Below are 15,461 nucleotides of genomic sequence, written 5' to 3'. Positions count from 1 at the left end.
CCTGTCCTATTTCACACCTCAGCACTCACTTCCAGTGCGGAATCGCCCATCCGGTCGCTTATTGGACATGGCTTGGCTTGCCTTTTTACCAGGTGAGGCCCGTTGGACGGCCTAGCGCCCTGAAAGCACACAATTCTTGGTTATCCCCGGTCTGGCTGTGCGGTATATTGAAAGATGGTGCCTGTTGGATGTGGTGGTGAAGTTCTGAGGCAGGTCGATAGAGCAAACACACGATAACCTCATGCATCTCAGTGGCGTTGCACGCCATAATACTGTTGTCGGCATGATCATCGCTCCATTGAGCGTTGTGACTTGGCTGGAATGGCCTCGGCTACATCACTCAGCCGCCATAACGGAAGGGTTTCTGGCCCCGAAGCGCCGCTTAGATCGAAAGTTGCTTGGCTCATTGCAGGTCCCATAAGTCGGGTGCCTTGCAGAAGCGCGATATCTGGGTCCTAGCAAGCACGGGCCCCGACTCATTTGCTTCCGTCTGCTAGGTCATTAGTATGGACTCAAACTTGTTTTTATGAGAGCACAGTTTATTCGTCCGATGGAAGGAACCGGCACAAGAATCATAAAAGACCAGGTAAATATTGAAGAAAAAGAGGTATGCTAAGTTGGTCGATACAAACGCCACTATCCGCACTGCCGGTGACCATAATGTGTACCGACAGATTCCGTATATAGAAAAGCAAATGAGTGAAGCGAACGCATTACGCTCATACGCCACAAAAGTCAAGATGCTCGAGATAGACCGGTCTCATACAATATACTAACCGTCTTTCCATATCATTCAGCCCCCATTTTCGGACCTTCGCCATTCAGTCATTACCTTTCCTGTTGAGTGTCCCGCTTCGTGCCGGTGTTGTTCACGCACGTCTTGTTCAAACCTGACTCCCCGCTTGAATTGGTATCCCGATTCGGATAAAAAAAAAAAGGAACAAAGAAAAACACAAGTTCGTAATGCCATGAGGTTGTAGTTCTAAGCAACGGCAGAAACTCCCATGTTTCTATCCACGCACCTCAACTCCGCCAAGCCAGTCTCTTTCTCCTGGCTAGCTATTCCAAACGCCGCATCCTCCAGGTCCCGAATGATCACCATGGCAGTCGGAGTCTTTGGCTCGAAAAACGGTGTAGAAGGCGAACGACTGATCGTCGAAACCGTCCCGACCGTCTCAGAGAGTGAGGTCACATCGCTCGGCTGCTTGTTGACAATGGCCGAAAATCGTGGATTTTGTGAAATGCTGCCCTCTATCGACCCGAACTGAACCGCACTGCCGTTTGCTGTGGCGGGAGTCGAAAGGGATCTCCTGAGGGCCAAGTCAGAAGACTCGCTGGTCTCTTGAGCAGCTGCGTTCTCCGGTGGCCGCACGCCGCTTGTCGAATGTCGCCCATGAACCGGACAGCTGGGGTGAAGAACCGCCTCAATCTTTTCAAAGTCTGCAGGTGCATTACCAGGGGACGTAGAGGGAGTGTTATTTGCGGATGGCCTTCGTTTTCTGTTCGCAGGAGTGGCATGGTTGGCTGACATTCCCCTGGCCGTCGGGGGTCTCTCACTCGGCGACATCTTGGGTGGTGAGAACACCGGTCCGGGTTGGCGACCTCGACTCGCCGTGCGAGAAGCAGGTCGACTTGGGACTCTGGCATCGGGTACTGGGGTTCGCGCTCGAGTACGTGTATCCTTCGAGGCGTTTCTGCCCCCATGAGAAATAGACTCGCTTCTTGCACGATGACCCATTCTAGACATGGACCGCGGTTTTTCCGTCTTGGGCCCTTCGACCAAAGCAGCGGACGCTGGCCGAGTAGACTCGTCCGGGAAAATGCTAGGACTTGCTGCGATCAGGATCGAGGAGAGTCTTCTCGTAGGGCGGCTGCGACTACAGTTTCGAGATTTCGGAGAGGACGGACGATCAACTTGAACGGCCTCGGTGTCATTCGGTGAGCTTCGATCCCTATTCACTGATTCTGCTCTTTTGGAAATATTCTCCAGGTGCTGAGAAATCGCCGCAGCCTGCTCGCGATGAGCAAGCGCTGAGTCGGAGCGATCGCGCATTCTAGATCGACTAGCGTGACGAGATTTGGGAGATGAGGGACGGGCAGGTGTGGCATCATGAGTAGAGGACGTCTGGGTAGCTCCATTCGTGGCTGGTGCGGGTTCTTCGTCGCGCGACTTGCTTGCACTTCTCGATTTAGGCGGCTGAGATTCTTTTCGCCGGGAAGAGTCCGCTTTCTTCTGCTTTCTCGAATCTGGCTCGTCCTTTTTGGCTGTCACAGCCGTGACGGCGGTTCGGACAGTATTTGAACTATGAGAGCGCCCCGTCGGATCAAACTGTGCCCACAGCGAGAGGTTTTGGTACGTCGATGAAGGAGCATGCTTCATAATCGGTGACTCCGGAGCAGCTGTCCATCCACGAGGCTCCATGGGCGTCTTCAGAAGAGTGTCCGAGGGTCGCCAGAAGTAACGAGGCGACATAGGAGACTGGCTACCTGTGGAAGTCATAGGGCTGTAGGGGCCTTGAGCAATCACCACCTGGCCGTCATAAATCATCCTCTCTGGAAACCTGGGATATCCGCTCAGAGGTTGGGCACTGTCGGGATAAGGCGTGCTATCTGCAGGCGCTCTACCATTCGACGTGACGGAATGGTTTGAAAGTACCGAGCGGACCGAATGAGTCGATTGCGTGCTCTGGGGAACAGGACTGAAGGACTGCCAGATTTGCGACGATGGAGATTGCGGTATAACCAGCTTCGGTCGCATGGAAAGCGGCGTAGGGCTAGGCGCAGTAGGAGTCGGTAGGCTTGGGCTGTCAAGACTGAGTGCTCCTGCCGAGCTCTGTAGAGGAGGAATCTGAATCTGCGGCGATGGTCTGACTCTCCTTGTTGCGACAGAGTCTTTGAAAGAAACGACAGAAGGTGGCTTTCCTGGGGAATTCTTCTTCGAGTCGGTCGGTGTATTTGCTGTGTCGTTCGCTTGAGAATTGTTGGTTTGAGATGACTGAGAGCCTCCGGACCCAGTCGGGGTGCTGGATGCAGGAGATGGGTTCATCTTCTCCAACTCTCCATGTAGGACCGATGGATGGTTGGGTTCGGGGCGGTGAACGAGCTTGGCGTAAGGCGCATTGTTGGTGTCAATGACCAGGAGTTCCTTTTCGCCACGACCCAGGAGACCATAGATTTTGACCTCGCCGTCCTGAATGCCAATGACCGCACTCGTGCCGGCATAGACAGCCTCATCCTCGATACCAGTTCTGTTGCAAAAGATAACGATAACCTCCTCGCCATTTTCTGACCTGATCAGAGGTTCCAAGCGAGTGACCCAATAAGTCAATGTGTCCATGTCAGGTTCGTTGGGCATGCGACTAAACATGCGCGCATCTTCACGGGTCATCCATGCCATTGACATGATGACCACATTGGACTCGCACTCGAGTACATGAAAGGCGAATTCAAACTCGTGCCAGGGGGCTTCAAACTTATATGGACTGTGAGGCGTCAGTTGTCTACCAGAGAAGAAACAAAAAAATTGTCTTGCTTACTTCAGATCCATGCCTTTCATTCAAGGGTTAGCAAATAGTCGATGACAAGCGATTGTGGAAGAATAACTCACAAATACCCATCGAGGCATTTCCTAGCCCAGGAATGAAGCCGTCGAAGAACCCCTGGCCTTCCAAAGCCCATGTCTCATCAGTGTAGTAAAGGAATGTCTTCCTATAGTTGGCTATGGTCTCTCCATCCCCATTGACTACAATGGCCGAATTGTAGTACTCCGGACTAGTTGGCCAGTTGTCGGAGACGTCAACCTTTTCTGGGTAGCCAACAACGACATTGCAGTTGTATTTGAGAGCTGTAGTTCGGGCCCAGAGAGAAGTTATACCGGAGCCGGAATGCTCAAGAAAGGGCGATATGTGTTGCAACGACTTGAAGTTGTACCCTTGATAATGGTTAGCCGCCGGCGCGCGTTCAACGCAGAAGCTTCATGACTTTTGACTTACCTGAGAAAGCCAGCTCAGGAAGTACCAGAAGATCGAGATCGTCGGGATTCGCTTTGCTCAAGACTGAGTCGGCGCGGTTGAGGTTATTGTCAACATCGCCTACCTGGGGAGCAAACTGAAGGCAACCGATCCTCATTGTCAGACCGTATTAATGGCGGGCGCAGCGAAACAACAACCAGGTCGAATCTCCTACGGTCAGAATCCCCTCGACCGATCGTACGTTTCGCTGCTCGTGGTAGGTAGAACTCGGTAGGCAATGGCGACGACATTCAAGATAGAGGAAGGAAAACACTACACTGAGAGGAAAAGGTGATAGAAGATTATGGGGCTAAGGAGTCCGACTCAAGTCAAAGTTTAGCGCAGCCCGAAATGGGAGAGAAATCTTGTGCGCCCAAGACGGTATATGGGGGGAATTGCGGAGAGCGGAGGAGGGGAACTCGGAACTTTGCGAGTAGCCACGAGGATAACGCTGCGAGCAACGGCCTAACATCAACGGACCTATTGCGACTCTAGAAGACTACGGTGTTGGTGATGGAGGGTCAACCAACAGGAAGACGACGTTTGCCGCTCACTGAAGACAGGGGTTTGGTCGTAGCAACTGCAGCTATTCGACGGTTGGAACCAATGGCCTATCACCCAATCTGCATCCTCCCAGTGCTTCCCTAGGCACTAGGCTATGCTAGGCACAGGGCACAGGCCAACCTCCCATTTCGTCGGACTGCCCTTGAGGCTTTCCCACTGGCTTATGCTCCTCCTCCCCACAAAGTGCCCGCCCACGTCGCCCACTCATGTGTGACATTCCCCCTGCACCACGCCTCGCGCACCATGTCCCAACCGCTTCTGCCGTTACGGCCAACGGGCAAAGCCCAAGTGACGATCTTGTGCCCAGTTGCCAAAGTTGCCAGTGTGTTGTCGTAACATGGTGGGGCGAGTTTCCTCATGTTCCGAAACCAACCGCATCGTGAGTTGCCCCCTCTGCCTATCGCTGAGTTATGGTCAGTCCCCCGTGCCTGAACAATGTCAGCACAGAAGGTGAACATATCAAGGCTTCTTGAAAACCGGCCTGAAGTACACACTGTTCACGTGGGTTCTTCTCCAAAGATTTCCCACCTGACGATGCTCAGTTGTTTTGTTGTGCAAAACGCCATCGTACAGCTTGGTTGTCTCCGACAATCACACCAGTTGAAATGTCTTCTACTGAATAAGATGGAATAAGATGTTTTCCCTAGCACGAACTTCCTCCACGATCTCTCTCACTGGAAAGAGGCTTCTTGTGAAAACCACTTAGCCAGGCGGTGGGTGGGATGCTCCTGAACAGGAGTGTAATCACAGCTGCAGAGTGATCACGAGCGTAAGTATGCGTCCCACCGCTTCTCACCGGTCTATCACGGCCGCAAAGTCGCATCGAGATGCTTGGCCAACCACGGCACTGGCGTCATATGCCTTACAGGGTCGCTTGCAACAGGCTGATCCTCCAAGACGAAAGTGGCCCACAACTGCTGGCAGCCATAGCGTGGCAGTTGGGGTTGAGGGGCTTACCAGCTGCGCGGGTTGAGCGGGGAGGCCTTCTTCATGTCTGTCCAATCTGATGGAGTCCTGATGGAAAAGTTCGACTTATGATCAGGCGCTCTCTCATAATCTGGCGCCTATGCGGCGCGTAGCCCGTCTCCCTTGCCAACCATTAACGATAGAACGGCTAAGATCCAGTAACCGCAAGATCGCCGTCACCGCCGAATGCTGCGTACTGCAGGCGTCTTAATTTCCATATGCTGTTGGCTAGCTGGTTTTCTGAAACATGACGGGTTTATCGCTGAGAAACGATGCTGCTTGTTTCACCTTGCTATGAAGAAAAGATGATGGTGAGACTTGCGGGGGCTTTTCGGTGTGTGAGCCAGCGGGCCGGAATACTTGCGAGGTAGGTAAAAACGCGCATGTCCTCTAACCACCCCAAGAATGTCTTGACCAAGTTTGAGACTTCGAGTATTGAAGCTCTGTGTTTCCGTTTCTGGATATATTGAAGAGAAAGGTATCTCTTGCCTCAAGGCACTCACTGAATCAGACTTTCTAGGCAGTATGAAATCATATTTTGACATGACTATTCTAGTTCATAAACAAATATTTCGAATTCCCTATCCTCCATACCAACACATCACCTAACTACCCACACGAAGAATCGAAGTTATAAAACAGGTCAGAGACCTGTAACATTACACGTATCCTAACTGAGGCTTCTCGGCATCGTCAGTGAGCTGAAAGCTTGGAGACGATGTCACCAGTCTCAACGGATGTGTCCTCTCGGTACGGAGAGGCAGGCCTAGGTCCATTGTCACCCAGAATGATGTTTTTGCTGACATCGTTGAATCCATAGAATGCTCTCCTGTCATGGTGTACACTGCAGATAATGTCAGCTTCATTGAGGTCAGAGAAGGAGAGCTCAAATCTTACTTCATCAAGGTCATGACCGCCTCGTCCGTAGTCTCGTTGTGACCCCAAGAAACCGTCCACCCACCGTAGCCACAGGCTGCGTCAGCGAAGCTCTTACCCAGGGGTAAAGTTCCTTCAAAAAGGGCAATAATCAGGAGGCACTGTTCCGTCAAAGGACCGCTCTGAATGCCGAATCTCATGATAAGTGCATCGCTGTAAGGAACTCCTCGGTTGAATTCATCTTCGCAACACTGTTAACAAGTTATACATCGCCATGAAACCAACACAAAACTCACATCTGATGAAATCCTTGATCTTCCAGCTGGAAGCGTATGCCATCTCACTCTCTTCCTGACTGGCCATGACCTCTCGCTTGGCCGAGAACGGGTAATCAAAGACCTTGGACTGCTGCGGCGTCGCCGCCTCGCCAGCCCACAGCTCGTCGTCCCTGAAAGCGAAGAAGGACAGGAGCTTTCTCAGATCGTTGATGACCGTCAGCGTGATGAAGCCTTGCTCGTCCCAGCCGCCGTTTATGGTGTACTCGGGCACGCCGGGGCACTTGAGAGACGAGAAGTCAGTTTGGTACGCGGGGAGCCCGCCGGCGGCGTCAATGTCAAAGTTGCAGTACTTGGGCACCTTGGCCACATCTTCGGAGATGAGGAAGGCGTAGCTGCACCGGCTCTGGTCCGCGGCGCAGGTGCGTCGGAAGTTCAGGAGGGTCCAGTCTTCCAGGTTTGGGGGCTGGGCCGGCTCGGTCGGAGCCGTGAGGGCCCGGACGGCGAGGGTGGCGAGAACGACGATGGCTGTTTTGAAGCTCATTTTAATTTCTTGGACCATTTAGACTGAATGATGTTCTCTAGATAGACCTTGTAGTGAGGGATCTCTGGTTCAAAGTGAAGAGATCGTTTCCTCTTAAATAGCTTCGACATTGAGTGAGTTTTGACCATCGCAAGTCAGAGTCACTGTATACACATCACCAGCCATGTGGTCAAAGTGTCTTACGGGATAATTCCAGCTTGTTTCCTGCCAGCAAAAGTTCTGACTGTGAAGCTTGACAGTTTCCAATGTACGACACAAACAGTTGCTGTCTGATAGTCTATACGATCCCGAAGCGGACAGAGACACAAACATATCAAACTGGCCGAAGCAGCTCCGCCTTCCGAGCCTCGACGAACCAGTCAGAGCAAATTCTATATAGCATCAAGCTGCCAAAAATGGGTCCCTCACCCTGAAGGGAAGGGAGTCAATATGAAAATTGGGGTTTCGTGTCCCGGAAGAGCTTGAGATAGATTCCGTGCTACGGTCTCTTGGGCCCAGAACGGGTAATTGCCACGTGTAGTTGAAATCTGGATCTGCCGGAAGTAGTCTTGGCTCCTAGCGTCAAAAAAAATAGTATTGGCTGTTTGGGACCTGGTGCAACACTTGAGGGTCCGCGTTGATGAAGGCTGATATCACACACTCCGCGAGCACAAAAGGACGGTGGGTGATGCCTAAGAAGCATGGCGACAGCAATACAGGAATACCATACCAAATCGTACTTTCGTGTAAAGCAAGACCGTATGAGGCAAGCAAGCCGGGAGGTCATGAACCAGGTTTGTGGTCGCACTGATTTGATGACAAGATTGTTTCTTGGGGCCAGAGCTGACCCTAAGCAATCATGCAAGGACCCGATGAGAGGAACGCCACGGCTAGTCACGCGAAGCTGAAGCTTTCCATGAAATTGTATCCAGAACTACGCCCGGCCGCTTTTTCTGAGGAAAGTATCTGTCATGACTTTCTTTTTGTTACCAGTGAGAGGGAACTCACACTTGGGTCGATAGAAGTGACTCCCGTAGGTCTTTGATGAGTGAGAAGCGACAAGCAGTGAGGATTTCTCTCTGTGTCAAGAGGATGGCAGAGAGTAGACACTGCGCCTTATCCGGGACATCATTCTTTCCCCCATCGCGGGCACTGCGGACGTTAGAGGAATACTGAAGAGAGATAAGGAATGTAGAGATAGATGTAGCAAGTCGGTTGCATCTGCCAATGGGTTCGTCGTGAGAGAAGGGAAAACGAGCAGGGAGGTGGCGCCTCTTATATAATTGGCGTCCTGCCTGATAATACAAGCACAAAGTGACTACAATGCAGAACGATTTGGATGTCCGATGCAAGAATGAACGCAATGTTAGAATAGAGCAAGGTAACGGCAACATTCTGTAGAGAACCCTCATAAAACTCATCAATTTCATGTCGTCGTCGAAATGGAGGTGTTCGCGCATACTAGACGGGAAGTTACCCCTCTCAACCACGGAAAGTGGACGGTGGTTGGCGCATGCAGCCACCATCACCCTCGCTTCTATTCATGGACATCCGCCTGCAGGTGACAGCCATACAGAACGGTCCCAGAGCGGCCCCCAAGCAAATGAGAGAAGTCCGGTTGTGGTGGTTGCCACGACCCGCCGTCTTAATCAGCACGCAGCCGGGAGAAGTTGGTCGCATCGACTTTGTTCTCGCGGCAGCGGCACCAGGCCCGGGCGGGACATTTTAGGGCGGGACATCTTACTGTCGTTGGCCGATAGACGCGTTGTTAATACATCGTGGGCTATAATGTGTGTGTTGGGCTGAAGGAAGCTTACTTACATACTCACTTACTCATGTGTATGAATCCTCCAAGCCATCGCAATCCTATTCTGAAAAACAAATAAGAGATAGTGATCTGCGGGGAATCAGTCCTTCTCCGAATCCCATCATCCCGAATATGCTGGATACTGAAGTTCTCTTTCGCCCAGACCCGAAGGAGGAGCAGGTAGACGGAAGACATCCGAGCTGGCCCCCGTCGCCCGTTCAAGATCTCTAGTCGCGTGGCAATTTCGGCCGTGGTCAGAAGTGGTCTGATTTCCCCGCCGCCGGGCGTCTTCAAAAGTCATTCAAGCTGCCAGAATGCGGGCCCTCTTGGACGGGAAGACGGCCGCTAAATGGCTGGTCAAGGTTCTTCTCGAGATACCTTGTTCAGTCGTTGACAAGGGTTGTTTTAGAGACTAAGACTAGGAAAGCAGGCCGCATGCCCGGCCGGCGCCTGCAAAACCACTCAATCCTGTTCACGAATCACCAGCTGCCTTCTCCCCCGTTTCAACCTTTCCCGTGTGCCGCGTGCGCGTGTCTCTCAAGTCAGTCGACCATTCAACATCTCTCGTTTATTTCCCTCCAACCTACAATTCGTTTGGCGCTGTGGGCTTATTTTGTTTCCTTCTCTCTGATTCGTCGTGTTCGAAGCCTGGGCGCGATTGCAACCGTCAAGGGTTCACCACTACGCGCCGTCTCATTGGACTCACGTTTCTACCCGCTCCCCCATCTTGGCTCTTCTTTCATTGCTATTCTCAGCTCTCTGGCGGAAATCCTCCCTCACCACCCCCGGGCTGGCCTGGACGATCTGGAGAAACGAAAATTGACGTGCGCCAGTGGATAGAGCCTTACCATCTCTGGACACCAACAGCTGCCCTCTTTGTGCTGTCTGCTGTCTCTCACCGGCTGGAGCCAACGCAACACTACCTTCCACTACCACACACCCTCAAAATAGACCAACCTCCATCTAACTACGTTCGCAATGCTTGCAAGTGCAGAGCCGCCTGCCTGTCTTGCATGGGGGATCAGCCGTGCCGTAATACTACCTCTTCAAGACCCGGCATTATATCTGCAATGTGTTCCCGCAAAAGTGAAAGGCGATGGGGTCTCCTCAGAGATGATGAACTTTTGACTGTCTCTTTGATGGTCATCATTCTGTCCGGTCTCACTCACGGGATAGAGCCTGTCATCTTTACTCGCCCATCGAGTTTCTCTCCTCATCAAGGGTGATATGCCATGCTGTTCAGATAATACCCCAGGCTTCACTTAATCCTATTATCCTCTCTCCCCTCCTCCCCTTCCGGCCCTCTTCCCATCTCAAGTCCAGACCAGCAGGACGTGGAAAGGGTAACATCATCATGGCCGTACCGTCTCTGTGGCATCTCCTGTTCGTATTCTCGCTTGTCGCGGTCGTCTTCTCCCTCGAGGTCACACCCGACTCAGACTGTGCGGCGTTGTGCTTGGGTGGGCCAAACGGAACAGCAATCGACACAACGACATCAGGGACCAACTCGTCCGACATAGTCTGCGAAGACGACCAATACCACTCGACAGGCAAGGGAATCAAGTTTAGGAACTGCGTCTCGTGCCTTCAGAAAAGCCAGGCGTCCAAGGGGGCAGAGAGTGACGCCTCTTGGTTTCTGTGTAAGACCTTCCCTCTCCTTCATTCAGGGGAGTATCAGTGAGGCTTTCGAGAATTCTTGGCTTATTTGAGATCGTTTAGACAATATCCGTTACGCAGTAGACGTCTGCCTCTTTGATTTCCCGGACGCAATATCCCACATCAACTCCCCGTGTATCATCAACAGCGCCTGTCGACCTCTGAAGAACGCTCTCGCAACCGCCCTCACCACCCCAGACGCCAACACCGCGTACGACTACTGCATAGCCGACGGTGACAGGTTCTCAAGCTCAAATTGGTGGTCCTGTGTCCGGTGTCTGCAATCAAGCGACAGCCAAAGCTACCTCTCAAACTGTAAGTGGTTACACCAGAGCCGCCGCCCCTTTTTCACAAACGAAAGACAACGTATGCTGATGCCCTCTTGAAGTCTTGATTGCCCTCAAAGCCGGCTGCCAGCAACAACCAGGCAACGGAACGCTCCTCGGCCTGACTGGTCAGCTCTTCTCCACCGAACCTGTCAACATCACAGACTCGAACACGAACACGACTCTACCAGGCGACGGCGGCGCCTCTTCAACAACCATGACCCTCGGCACCATCGTCGGCATCGCCGTCGGCGGCGGTCTCGTCTTCGTCGGCGCTATCTGCCTCTTCGTCATCTACTGCCGCAAGCAGCGCAAGCAGAGAATGCAAGACGAAGCAGACTACCTACCCCCTCACCACCCGCCCAGGAGCCACGCAAGCTCCTTCACAGCCATAAGCAACGGCCCTTACCTCCCCATCGGCGGCGGCGGCGTCGGAGACCACAAGAAATCCTCCTCCATCAACTCGTACAACTACGAGCTCCAAGAAAAGAACATCATCGCGACCAGCAACAACAACAGCTTCAATAACAACGCAGAGTACTACGACAAGCTGGAGCAGGAGGTCCACGCCGGCCGCGACATGGCCCACTACAACTTTGATCCGCACTCGGGCTTCCACGGGCCCGGCAGTGCCCTCCCCACGCACCCGGCGTACATCCCGCGGGCCATGAGCCGACAGTCGGGCCGCACCAACACGCCCACGCCCACGCCACCGCCGGCGAACCTGAACTTGAACGTCAACGCCGCGATCCCGCGCAAGACAAACACGCCAGACTCGTACGCGCTGCAGACGTACCTGACAGCTACGGACGAGCCAGGCACGATAAGCGGCATCAGACCGCCACCCCGCGCCGTCTCCCGGACGCCATCACCCGCGAGATCCCACGGATCACGTAGCGACAACGTGATCAACAGCACACCAAAGATGATCAACATCCCGCCCCCGCCGCCAGGAAAACCACCCGGCCGTAAGCAGTCCAAGAGGATACCGTCCCTATCCCTCCCCTCGGTGCCGCGGATCCGCGTGCCGAAGCAATACTCCCCGCCCTCCATCACAGTCCAAGGCGCCACACCGATAGCGGATCGCGGCGAGAGGACAAACGAGATGCAAATCTCGGAACCCTTGACCTTCCACGAGGAGCGGTTCAGGGATGAGCCGCTCGCGGGCCGGTCGGCGATAATATCGCACCAGGTGCCGGTGAGGGTTGACCCCGAAGAGTATGAGGGTGATATGCCGATTCGAAGCGGCAAGAGTACTCTGTACGGATGAAAAAAACCTTGAGTTAGGTAGTGGGTACCTTGATGTGTCCTGATAATGGCGCAAGGGAACAATCGGTGGTATACCAAGGATTGTACGGAAAGGAGGACGGTTCTCTCTTTTTGATATCATGGAGTTTCTTGGTCTGGGCCGGTAATTTGTATGTTTATATCTAGCGTGCGAGCCTGCGGCGTCAGGTATCAAAGTGATCGAAAGGGTCATGGAACAAATACAATGTTCATCATTGATTAAGTCTATCGTACAACGATTATCATAGCATGTGATTTAACCCAGACGTCTGCCAGGTCCTCTTGTCCTCCACGACTCGGGCAAAACACCGCCGCCCTGAGACACACCAGTGCTGCTACCAGAACTTTGAGCAGAGCCACCACCGCCGCGAACAGCAGTTCCGTATCCACGCTGGTTAAAGCGAGGCGTCTGCACAAGACGAGACAGAAAGCCGGGCGTAGGAATCAGGTTGCTGCCTCCGCTGAACTCGGGCCACACCCGGGACAAGAAATCGTAGAGGTGAGCAGCCAGGAAGCCCATGAGCTGGAGCATGGCGGTGTAGTATCCGCCGGGGAATAACAACGACACCAGCATCATGCAGAACGGGGTGAGCTGGGCGGGGATGGTGACGAAGTAGAAGTTAGCCTTCATCCCGCGCTGGTCCTGGGTAACGGTACGACACATGGCGAGAATCAAAGCCGGCAGGAAGGCTCCTCCGCCCATGAGGTAGGTGCAGAGTGCCTGTGCGATATTAGCGCATGCTCCTCTGGGCCGCAGCTGGATGATGATGATGATATGGTCATGACAATGGTATAAACAGTGAACAAGAGAAACAAAACCCAAATTTTGGGTGTTGATATGTAGGGCGCTAAGAAAACCACTCGAGCAACATTGTGAGGTTGCACGAGCCATCCATAAGACATCCCACCATGCCCACGCCACAAGCCACGTCCCTAAAGCGAAAGAGGACGGGTCGCGCCGTGAGGGTAATCTTCCTCATTTCCAGGAACCGCTGACAGCTGTGGGGATCCACTGTGCGGGCAGATAATATGAGGTGCAAGAAAGTTGTGTGTATAGCAAGAGAGGAAGAGACGTTCTTCTCGTATGGGCATTGTGTATAATGGAGGAAGTTTTCCCAAATGGAAATAGCATGGTTTTGGGCGGACTGCTAGAGCAGCGACAATAGCAACTTACCGTGATGACAGTGCACACGAACATAAGATACCAGATGACATCCTCGCGTCTGGCGAACCTGGGGTTGCCAACCTCGAGCGCCGTCAGGTAGTGGTACAGGAAGTACGTGTCAAAAAGCAGGCCAAGCTGGGGGCCGGTGAGCAGGAAGTTGGTCCCTAGACGCCAAATCTGAGGCGGGATCTGGAAGAGGAACTGGGGCATGAAGATGAACCAGTATCCGTTTGCGACGCCCAGGAGAACGGAAAGAGACGTGACGAACGCGGCTGTTGCAAATGTTCTGTTCAAGACGAGTCAGCAAGGCTGAGGAAGAGAGCAAGGTGAGAGGGATGAGCTGTGCTTACCTTGCAACAGGCGGCGCCTGCCAGTAGGCATCGAGGAACTCGGACATGTTTTCCAATGTCCAGCAAAGCCGTGTTCCAGTGCGTTGAAAAGGCAGGTAAGCAAGAAGTCGTTGAAGCAAACGAGAGAACGTGGTGATGTTGCAGATGGCAAGGCAGCTAGCAAATTGGCCAGGCTGCACTATTTATCTGCAGGGTGTTGCGGGAAAGGAAAAACGTGACCAATCAGACACCAGGCTACCGCGCTGATGTGTTGGTGTTGGTCACCTAAGCTCTGTTCCTGACCCGTGTCCTCTCCTTTTTGGGGGCGAGCTGGGGAAATCTGGAAGGACAAAGAAGCGTTCCTGCCTCTGCGCTTTTCAATTCTTTTTTTCTGCCGCTGGAGCTCCATCACTCGGAGTGGACCTGCCCCCCCAAGCGGTGAAAATTGGAGAATGCGGTCGGGCACGATTCGCTGTTGATGCTGTTTGATGGCAGCTGCAATCGCTGACAGTTGAGGGGTGATGATTGGGCAATGCCCCACCTCGTCCGAAGTCTGCCCCTCCCCGCCACTGGCAGCTCCGACACACGGCGCCCACTGATAACGATTAGTGACTCTAACGAAAAAAAGTCCCAAATCAACCTCAACAATACTCAATACAACTTGCGATTTTTTCACGATCCTGAGACCAATTCATAATATACTTCCCTTTCCTCGATCACGTACGAATTATATACACACCAGCCATGTCTACAACATCTCACCCGCCCAGATGGGCCGCCCTCGCGCGCGACACCAACGAGACAAAGATCCAAATGGCCCTCAACCTCGACGGCGGGGCATTCCCCCCAGACACCGACGAGAGGCTCACCGCGGCCGTCACCGAACACGCCTCCCAGGCAAGCAAGTCCCAGACCATCAGCGTCAACACGGGCATCGGCTTCCTCGACCACATGCTTCACGCCCTCTCCAAGCACGCCGGCTGGAGTCTGGCCATCGCCTGCAAGGGTGACCTTCACAGTTCGTCTCCCTCAGTAACAACCACTCAGACATAGAGAGGAATATCCACCCACTTACACCTTAACCTTCCCTGCACAGTCGACGACCACCACACAGCAGAAGACGTCTGCATAGCCCTAGGCTACGCCTTCGCCGCCGCCCTCGGCAGCGCGACCGGCCTCGCCCGCTTCGGCTACGCCTACGCGCCCCTCGACGAGGCCCTCTCCCGCGCCGTCGTCGACCTCTCCAACAGGCCCTACAGCGTCGTCGAGCTCGGCCTCCGCCGCGAAAAGATTGGCGACCTGTCCTGCGAGATGATCCCCCACTGCCTCCAGAGCTTCGCCCAGGGTGCTAGGATCACCCTCCACGTCGACTGCCTCCGCGGCGAAAACGACCACCACCGCGCCGAGAGCGCCTTCAAGGCCCTCGCCGTCGCCGTCAAGATGGCCACCAGCCGCGTCGCTGGTAAGGAGGGCGAGGTGCCTAGCACCAAGGGAACATTGAGCGCATAAGGAACGATGAGGAGAGGGAAAAAAACAAGAACAGAAAAAACACGGTAAAAACGTAAATCACGGTGAACACACAGCCTGCGAGAGAGAGGTTTCTTGGAATCATTTGAATAATCCGAGTTGATATGATACCCCCGCCAAACTCCATGCTATCATCTTTGGTGGTCAAAA

At 53.5% G+C, this 15,461-nt stretch overlaps 6 protein-coding genes across 6 annotated transcripts; 2 read left to right on the top strand and 4 right to left on the bottom strand.

Moving 5' to 3' along the window:
• Positions 1–982: 982 nt before the first annotated feature.
• Positions 983–1,567, bottom strand: BDZ83DRAFT_755387 (uncharacterized protein; the record flags this gene model as incomplete). The annotated part of the gene is made up of 1 exon (XM_060514604.1): positions 983–1,567. One exon carries the CDS (start codon positions 1,565–1,567, stop codon positions 983–985), a length of 585 nt encoding a protein of 194 aa, XP_060361325.1.
• A 256-nt stretch (positions 1,568–1,823) lies between these two features.
• Positions 1,824–4,128, bottom strand: BDZ83DRAFT_755386 (carbon-nitrogen hydrolase; the record flags this gene model as incomplete). Its single annotated transcript, XM_060514603.1, has 5 exons — positions 1,824–1,877; positions 1,961–3,482; positions 3,537–3,549; positions 3,608–3,931; positions 3,993–4,128. 5 exons carry the CDS (start codon positions 4,126–4,128, stop codon positions 1,824–1,826), a joined length of 2,049 nt encoding a protein of 682 aa, XP_060361324.1.
• A 1,058-nt stretch (positions 4,129–5,186) lies between these two features.
• BDZ83DRAFT_722277 (uncharacterized protein) lies at positions 5,187–7,235 on the bottom strand (the record flags this gene model as incomplete). The annotated part of the gene is made up of 2 exons (XM_060512460.1): positions 5,187–5,248; positions 6,761–7,235. The coding sequence occupies 2 exons, from the start codon at positions 7,233–7,235 to the stop codon at positions 5,187–5,189; spliced, it is 537 nt and encodes a 178-aa protein (XP_060361323.1).
• Positions 7,236–10,375: 3,140 nt separating this feature from the next.
• BDZ83DRAFT_722276 (uncharacterized protein) lies at positions 10,376–12,273 on the top strand (the record flags this gene model as incomplete). Its single annotated transcript, XM_060512459.1, has 3 exons — positions 10,376–10,661; positions 10,741–10,992; positions 11,066–12,273. 3 exons carry the CDS (start codon positions 10,376–10,378, stop codon positions 12,271–12,273), a joined length of 1,746 nt encoding a protein of 581 aa, XP_060361322.1.
• A 217-nt stretch (positions 12,274–12,490) lies between these two features.
• BDZ83DRAFT_632622 (centromere/microtubule-binding protein cbf5) lies at positions 12,491–14,148 on the bottom strand. Its single transcript, XM_060508983.1, has 3 exons — positions 13,806–14,148; positions 13,465–13,741; positions 12,491–13,011 (listed from the first exon to the last, which is right to left on the bottom strand). The coding sequence occupies exons 1-3, from the start codon at positions 13,850–13,852 to the stop codon at positions 12,547–12,549; spliced, it is 789 nt and encodes a 262-aa protein (XP_060361321.1). The 5' UTR covers positions 13,853–14,148; the 3' UTR covers positions 12,491–12,546.
• Positions 14,149–14,528: 380 nt separating this feature from the next.
• BDZ83DRAFT_755382 (imidazoleglycerol-phosphate dehydratase) lies at positions 14,529–15,293 on the top strand (the record flags this gene model as incomplete). The annotated part of the gene is made up of 2 exons (XM_060514602.1): positions 14,529–14,802; positions 14,881–15,293. 2 exons carry the CDS (start codon positions 14,529–14,531, stop codon positions 15,291–15,293), a joined length of 687 nt encoding a protein of 228 aa, XP_060361320.1.
• Between the last annotated feature and the right edge of the window lie 168 nt (positions 15,294–15,461).

The sequence above is a fragment of the Colletotrichum acutatum genome (genome assembly GCF_030867785.1).
Source record: "Colletotrichum acutatum strain CBS 112980 chromosome Unknown BDZ83scaffold_99, whole genome shotgun sequence".
Classification (NCBI taxonomy): Eukaryota; Fungi; Ascomycota; class Sordariomycetes; order Glomerellales; family Glomerellaceae; genus Colletotrichum; species Colletotrichum acutatum.
The sequence above is the reverse complement of the archived record's forward strand: the minus strand, read 5'-3'. Positions and strand labels throughout refer to the sequence as shown.

Excerpts from the sequence above, each read along its gene's own strand:
- BDZ83DRAFT_632622 (XM_060508983.1), bottom strand. The coding sequence starts at position 13,852 with ATGTCCGAGTTCCTCGATGCCTACTGGCAGGCGCCGCCTGTTGCAAG. Across the intron at positions 13,742-13,805 it reads CAGGCGCCGCCTGTTGCAAG|AACATTTGCAACAGCCGCGT; the intron begins GTAAGCACAGCT and ends CGTCTTGAACAG. Across the intron at positions 13,012-13,464 it reads TCGTGTGCACTGTCATCACG|GCACTCTGCACCTACCTCAT; the intron begins GTAAGTTGCTAT and ends AATATCGCACAG.